Source organism: Branchiostoma belcheri, unplaced genomic scaffold (genome assembly GCF_001625305.1).
Source record: "Branchiostoma belcheri isolate BF01 breed outbred unplaced genomic scaffold, Haploidv18h27 scaffold9, whole genome shotgun sequence".
Taxonomy (NCBI): Eukaryota; Metazoa; Chordata; class Leptocardii; order Amphioxiformes; family Branchiostomatidae; genus Branchiostoma; species Branchiostoma belcheri.
The window spans coordinates 2,272,359-2,279,779 of record NW_017804575.1 but is presented as its reverse complement, the minus strand read 5'-3'; the positions used below and the strand labels follow the sequence as shown (position 1 = coordinate 2,279,779).

The 7,421-nt window shown below is 42.5% G+C and overlaps 1 protein-coding gene across 2 annotated transcripts in view; it reads right to left on the bottom strand.

The window, feature by feature from the left end:
* LOC109487806 (peroxidasin homolog) overlaps nt 1–4,613 on the bottom strand; it is an 11,472-nt gene extending 6,859 nt beyond the window's left edge. The window contains exons 1-4 of one of the 2 annotated variants that reach the window (XM_019791880.1): nt 4,416–4,613; nt 3,429–3,608; nt 2,217–2,453; nt 38–268 (exon numbers count right to left, since the gene is read on the bottom strand). In XM_019791880.1, the coding sequence (XP_019647439.1) occupies nt 38–268; nt 2,217–2,453; nt 3,429–3,608; nt 4,416–4,554 (787 nt within the window). In that variant the 5' untranslated portion in view covers nt 4,555–4,613. Of the gene's footprint in view, nt 1–37; nt 275–2,216; nt 2,454–3,428; nt 3,609–4,415 lie in introns of both variants that reach the window. The other variant, XM_019791881.1, reaches the window with a different exon arrangement.
* Between the last annotated feature and the right edge of the window lie 2,808 nt (nt 4,614–7,421).

Sequence of the window (7,421 nt, the reverse complement as noted above, 5' to 3'; positions counted from 1 at the left end):
GGAACCAAGCAAGACGTGCAAGTTTACAATGACTGACCTGTCCGGATCCAGATGTTATTTCTGTTGACTCCCCACACGATGTTGTTTCCTGATGAGATCTGTTCCAGCTCGCCGTCGATGCGCACCCAGCCCGTGCCCGGAGAGGCTTCGTTCTGGTAAGTTCCAGTTCTGTAGTAGATTCGGTCATAATTATCCACTGCCCAAACACCTGATCGACCTACCGACACGAACTTCATCAGCTGTCCGGCGATCTGTTGCCAACTGTGTACTGCATCTGTAGAATGAATGAATGAATGAATGAACTTTATTGCTCGACAGTTGTACATGGTACAATGTATGGCATCAATAACAATGTGATCAATACAATCAAGTCTATTCTAAGAGACTACAAGAATTACTACAGGGATATAAATGTAAACGGCGTATGACATGATGTGAGTTAGGCGTTGCTATCTGTTACAATACTTTCTCTCTTTTGTAGTGCACTGCATATATATTGGCCTACGTAGATATGGAGTCGGGGCATGACATAAGTAGATTGAAAATGTCTATGTTTGTCTTTGGGAGAGGTTTTCCAGTTTTACATGTGATCATTTTCATTAATTTTTGTCTATCTAAATTATATGTAGGACAGGTCATTATGAAATGATATTCATCTTCCACATTTTCTTGACACGAGGGACATTGTCTCTGGTTAGCTGGTATATTACTATACCGACCTTTTTCTATTGCTAAATTGTGTGAACTGATTCTTAATTTGAAGGAATGGATCGATTGAGGCCCTGTTCGTATGAGGTCAGTAAAGGCGCTTTACATGTGGTTTACCCCGAAGCCACAAGTGACAAGAAGAAGTTTCAAGTGGCTCCAACTGAACGCTCCAAATCACATTGAAAGCGCCTCGATTCCAAACCACTTCTAGAGGTGGTTTCGAACCGGTTTTTCCGCATCGCGATTTGCGTCTAAGCGCAATGTGATTTCAATGTGACGTCACCTGGTCATGGATTACGGGGTGATATTTCTTTATTTATTTGCAATACCAAATTTTGAATGTATGGCGCGTGGACCAGATGTGAGGAATGCGAGTTACCCGAATCGCGGTGCGGGTGGTTTCATATGAACAAGGCCATAGAATCGTCATTGTCACATGGATGTCTAAGGTCGTGTCTATACGGAATCACCCAAGGCGGTTTGTGATTTCAATGTAACTTCGCCTGGTCATGGATTACGGGGTGATATTTCTTTTTTTATATGCAATACCAACTTTTACGTGGCAGCAACTTAAAGAGCAGTAATGGGCAAATAATGTGTCCGTTCTAGGGCGAGCTTCATCGCCTCTGGCGGGACCACGTCGGCATTCGGCCGAGATACGCCGGCAGGGGGGCATCAGCAAGCAATCGTTGACCTCTGACATTAATAACACGCCACCTTGCGTGTTATCATCAAACAGCAATAAATGTAGCTCAAGCGTATTGTGTTCGGACACGGTTTCACAGGTGTGTGTGGCACGTGGACCAGATGTGAGGAATGTGAGTTACCCGAATCGCGGTTTGGGTGATTTCGTATAGACACGGCTTAAAATGCATGTGAATTCCCATGGGTGACCTACAAAGTAAAACAATCAATCAATCAATCAATCAATCAATCAATCAACTTCATTGCTCAACAACTGTAGCTGGTACAATGTATGGCAAAGAAAAAACAATGGTGATGTTGTTGTTGTTTTTTTGTATATCATACTTTTCGTTCCCGTAAACTGCCCCGGGCTTTGAAATTTGACCTACCATTAGGCCACAGCAAGTAATTTTAATGGATGACATCAGCGAGCGCATTAATTTTCGCCTGATTTTGGAAAAAAAAAGAAATTTTGTTGCCTTCTGACAGTGATCAACATGCCGAAAATGGGCAAAGATGTCTGTTGCCATGCCGGGAGGTGGACGGCAGATAACTATGACGAGAGGAGACAAGAAAAGGCTCTGATTTAATGTTTTGTTTCTTACTTTGATGCAATGATATGTGATGATGGCTGTGTATATGTGATGTTCCCACTGAATGAAAACCATTCGTACAATGATTGAGTCAAAGTTTTGAAATGTAGGAACCTTGTTTTTTCGGCCCGCCTTGTTTTTTTTCGCCCGCTAGCATTAGATTTGGAGTCTGCGGAGGATGTCATCCATAAAATTTACTTGCTGTGGCCTTACGTGAGTTTGTGTACCTACCAGAGTGCTCTCTGAGCGCCTCCATCTCTTCGTCCGAGGAGCCGTAGACGTTGGAGGCGTCCACGAAGGCGGTGAGCTGGTTCAGCTGCTGCCGTTTGCCTAAGCGGCACCATTCGTTCGGACAGGATCGGGAGCGAGCGAACGGCAAACAGCGCCTCCCTGGGAAGTCAGGGTCGTCAAAGGGGATGTCGATGTTGAAACAGCGTTCGTCATCGGAGTCACAGGTACAGTGGAGACCTGAAGATACACGGAGGAAAGCAGACATATGATGTGAAATATATGAATGAATGTAGACCTTTATCATACACACATACCCACTGCGTTAAGTACAGGTCACAAAAAAGGATGGGATATAGATAACGTTACACATACACATCGTCGAGTAGCTACAATCAAGTAAATTCGGTTTCTTCTCGTTTCTTAGTAATGGCAAATATGTAAGAACAGATATGTTTCAATATAGAAGGTTCGTCTAAGCTCATTAGAAATATAAATTTATCCGTACAGCATAGATGTATAAAGAAGGGGAACATAGATTGTATCAGATTATAAAGATCTACTCTCTCTTTGTGGTATAGTTTACATTCTGTTACAAAATGTTTCTCATCTTCGATTCTTCCTAGATCACAGTACCGACATATTCGTTGTTCTAGGGGAGTGCGGTTATGTCTACCGGTTTCGATGTGTAACTTGTGGCAACTAATTCGGAGTTTTGAGACGGCAGTTCTGAATATAGTGCATGGTGCATGCAATGGAAGACAAGAAAGCACTGTACATCTCGGCCGAGCAACTTTCAACCGGGACGATGGACGATACCAACTTCCAACCATGCATGCAGTCATTCTCGTGCAGGATTGTTTAGCCATAGCCGAAGCTGTAGGTTGATGCGAGTTATAATTTTACCATGGTCAATTTTGCCTGACGGAGGCCATATGTGGTTTAGTCATTATTGTGCAAACGTCAGCGGTTGTAGATACACACAACTTGTAGTGCGGGTGTCTTAAAAGAAAGACCCGACAACACATATTTGTCTTGCCTTACGAAAACTCAATAATCTACATTTCTCGCATGTTATATTGTGTAGTAAAAAATGAACTTGTAAGTAGTCTGTGCAATCGCTGGTAGGTGATTTTATATTTCTAACCCGCTGCTTACGGCCAGCCAACAGTTAACACTGGATTAAGATAAATGGCATTTCATGTTTTTACGAACCTTCTTCCTGGAAGTTGGGCGTGAGAGTGATGTCGTGGTCCAGGAACTGTCCGAACTGCATGACCATGTGGGTGTTGACGTAGCTGGATTTCCGCAGGTCCTCTTGCATGGTCCTGCTGACCAGCCGCGCGCTGGGGAGGGGGGTGCCGTCACGTCCAGTGGTTCGGGGTGTCATAAGAACTGACAAAATATGACCAAAAAAGAGTATATATAGGACCGCTGTACCCAGAACTATCTAGTTCTATGCCTCAATCGGTTAGAGCAAGGAGTAAATACTTGTATTTAACCTACTTAATTAGAGTTAGAATCAGGCACGGTTCTGGATATCAAGTCTCCGCGTTTTCATGGCCTATCCAGAACTGTGTCTGCGCATTGTTCTGGAAAAGCACGGTTCTAGATAAAACACGGTCTGGATATCGTAGACAGTACGCATCGTTTCGATAACTTCGAGAAGGGCTGCTAGAAGCGTGATGTAGTCAGACTAGAGGCCTGACCAGTGGAAGGTCTGCTAGAAGCGTGATGTAGTCAGACTAGAGGCCTGACCAGTGGAAGGGCTACTAAAGGCGTGATGTAGTCTGGCTTAACCAGTGGAAGGGCTGCTAGAAGCGTGATGTAGTCAGGCTAGGGGCCTGACCAGTGGAATGGCTACTAAAGGCGTGATGTAGTCAGACTAGGGGCTTAACCATGGAAGGGCTGCTAGAAGCGTGATGTAGTCAGACTAGGGGCCTGACCAGTGGAAGGGCTGCTAGAAGCGTGATGTAGTCAGACTAGGGGCTTAACCAGTGGAAGGGCTGCTAGAAGCGTGATGTAGTCAGACTAGGGGCCTGACCAGTGGAAGGGCTGCTAAAGGCGTGATGTAGTCAGACTAGGGGCTTAACCAGTGGAAGGGCTGCTAGAAGCGAAATGTAGTCGAGACTATGGGCCTGACCAGTGGAAGGGCTGAAGGGCTATTAAAGGCGTGATGTAGTCAGGATAACATTTGTTTACCGTCGTCGTAGAGTGGTCCCGTCAGCCTTTTGAAGGGTTGCTCAGCACTTCCCCACAGGGGGTTGTGCCGGTTGTTACAACGGCCGTTTGCCGAACGGAACTCTGGGACGGCTGGTGGAGGACACGTGATAGGCTCCATGGAGGTGGCGTCACAAACACCTGTCACGGTCTGGGAGTCCCATCTTATCAGCTCTCCCCAAGTGTAGCTTCTACGATTGGAGTAAAAATCGAAGATTCATGTTGAAAGTATCCTGGTTACCAAACCTATTATAGTTCCCGAGTCCTATTTGCGGAGAGGATGTAGGAATCGGGAGCTATAATAGATTTGGCAACCAGGCTATTTTGAAAGACGAATGGAAAAATAGGAAAAAAAAAGAGGATTTATTTACTTCATACTTCACACACTCAGACTCCAATCAGAAGCCATTGCTGAAGCACATGGACTGTTTACAATATTTCTAACTATTACATCATAACAGCATAAGTAAGTAAAATATTAAGATATAAATGGTGGGTTGGTGGCGAAATAGGTTTAAAACATTGCATAAATCTACATTCGTTGATGACATCTTGCGTAGGTACTAGAATAGATTAAAAGCGTTACATAGATCTACATAAGTAAAACAACATTAGGCGTTGAATAGTGGATGTATTATTAGATAAAGGCACAACGTAGATAAAAGTATTTACATAAATCTAAGTATTTAGCATCTAGTATTTAGGTATCTATCATCAAAGAGTATGTACTACATGTACATGTGATGATGTCTCACCTGCTCATGAAGTGTTTTGCCACCTTCTCCAAGACGGTGGCACACTTGCCGAGCTCCTTGGCCATCGGGGTGGAGCGATGTACCCTGGCCAGCGCGTCCACAGCTCCATCTGGTTCAGTACCTGGAAGGCACACAGGGTAAGCTCAGTCTCAGATATTTATTAGTTCTTTATTGCAAGTTCGTGCCCTAGGGCTAATTGCAAACAAACATTGACAAAAAACAATGAATACAGAATGTGGTGAATTTAAGACTATAATTATGCTAACATGGAGTTCTACTTATACGGTCTGCTTATTGAACTTACTATATCTACTTTAAAAACTAGCATAACGTTGGTATACATGGTAGAAAGTGGATATGCTTCACATAAATAGGAGACATGGTAACTGCTATTCTACTAAAATACTATTCTAGCCAAGTTGTTAGGAGGTTTGACTTCTTCTCAGGAGGCAGTGGGAGATGAATTGTCCGACTCTTTGAAAAATAAGTCGGTTGGGAGACTTAAGTAGTAATATAGTCTTTTGGTGATTGTTGAGATGTGTCAAATATGGGGAAATATTGGATACTTCTTTGAATAACTTTTTTCTCTCAAAATCATAATGAGGATACTGACAGATATTAAGTCTGAGAATACAGTTATGATTTCGTCAGCTTTGCTACTTGTTGCTTTATTGGGCCTGTGTCTGAATAGACAAGACAAACAGGTTTGAATGAATGAATGAATGAACTTTATGGCTCGACAATCGTACATGGTACAATGTGTGGCAGTAATACAACAATAGTACAAAACTAAAGTATCTTATTACAATTCTTACTACAAACTACTATCTATACAGTATATGAGTCACAATATGTTCATGAATTGATGAGTTGGTCTCACTTATGAAATAAGGTGTACAGAAATTGACCTACGTAAGCAGATATGGTAGTAGGACATGACAATAATTCATGGAATGTATCGTACTGTCTACCAGATTGGGTGAACTTTGTCTTAGTAGTAATAGTCTGTAACAATGTATCTCCTTCTTTTCTATAGGTGGGACATGTCATAACAGAGTGAAATTCATCTTCAATATTCTCATTACATGTGCACTTGTGGGACACTGAGTGGCTGGTGTGTTGTGGTGTCGACCTTTTTCGATTGAAGACAATGCGCGCTGATTCTCAATTTTGTTATGCTAGTTGTGAACGATTTATTATTAATTGATGTGAGATAATCTCCCATGCCAAAATGCTTTTTGATTTTAGAATATGTATGAAGTTTACTAGTGTTTCTAAGTTGTTCTCTCCAGCCAGAAAGAAACGTGTCTTTTAGACGCTCTTTAAATATGATTCCAAAACGGTTGGCAAGAGTACACCGGCATCTTCTCTCCACCAACAGGACTTCTGCATGTAGCTAGATCTTTGCAACTTTGCTGTAAACCAATGATTAGCCAGGAGTGTTACAACCCAGGCTATTGTTTACATTAGCACATGATAGAAAAAAAATATGCTCACCTCCGGACACTACATTGGCGGCCGCTTCAGCCTCCATTTCTGCTCTTGCCTGGGTGACCGCCTGCTGCAGTTCTTGTTCTGTAGGGACCCGCGCCATGGCTACCGCGGCGAACAATATCGGGATCAACCTGAAAGCAGAAGACACCCCGTCACTGTTGTATCTAATCTCCAAGCAGGTATTTTGGCTGGCGGAAAAGATACCAGTACAAATAAGAAAAACACTTTTAATAACCGGGCTTTTTTGGGCTCATTCGGCCATCACTCAGAACTCGCGAACGGTATATCGTATGATCACCAAATTTTTTGAGAATGGTGTACTTAGTAAAAATTTATCATAACTACAATTTTTATGTTACAGTGACGTATATGATGTCATTATGACGTCATTGTACGTCATATTGACGTCAGATTGACATAAACCCATAAAATTCTATTGTTGAAACGAAAATCATTAATCATGAAAGTTCATCTGTGTTGGTAGTAATCATAGTAAAACGTTAAACTTTATTCCAACACACTATTTACAGGGATCAAATTTTCAGCGACCACTGTCGTCTTCATCAGGATAATTAATGACCAATCACTTCACAACGTGATCTCGCGAGAGTTACAGTTTACAAGCACGTGACCTTATTCACACGAGACTTTACTGATACGTGACGTAAGCAATTGGTCACGTATCAGTAAAGTCTCGTGTGAATAAGGCCACGTGTTTGTAAACCGTAACTCTCGCGAG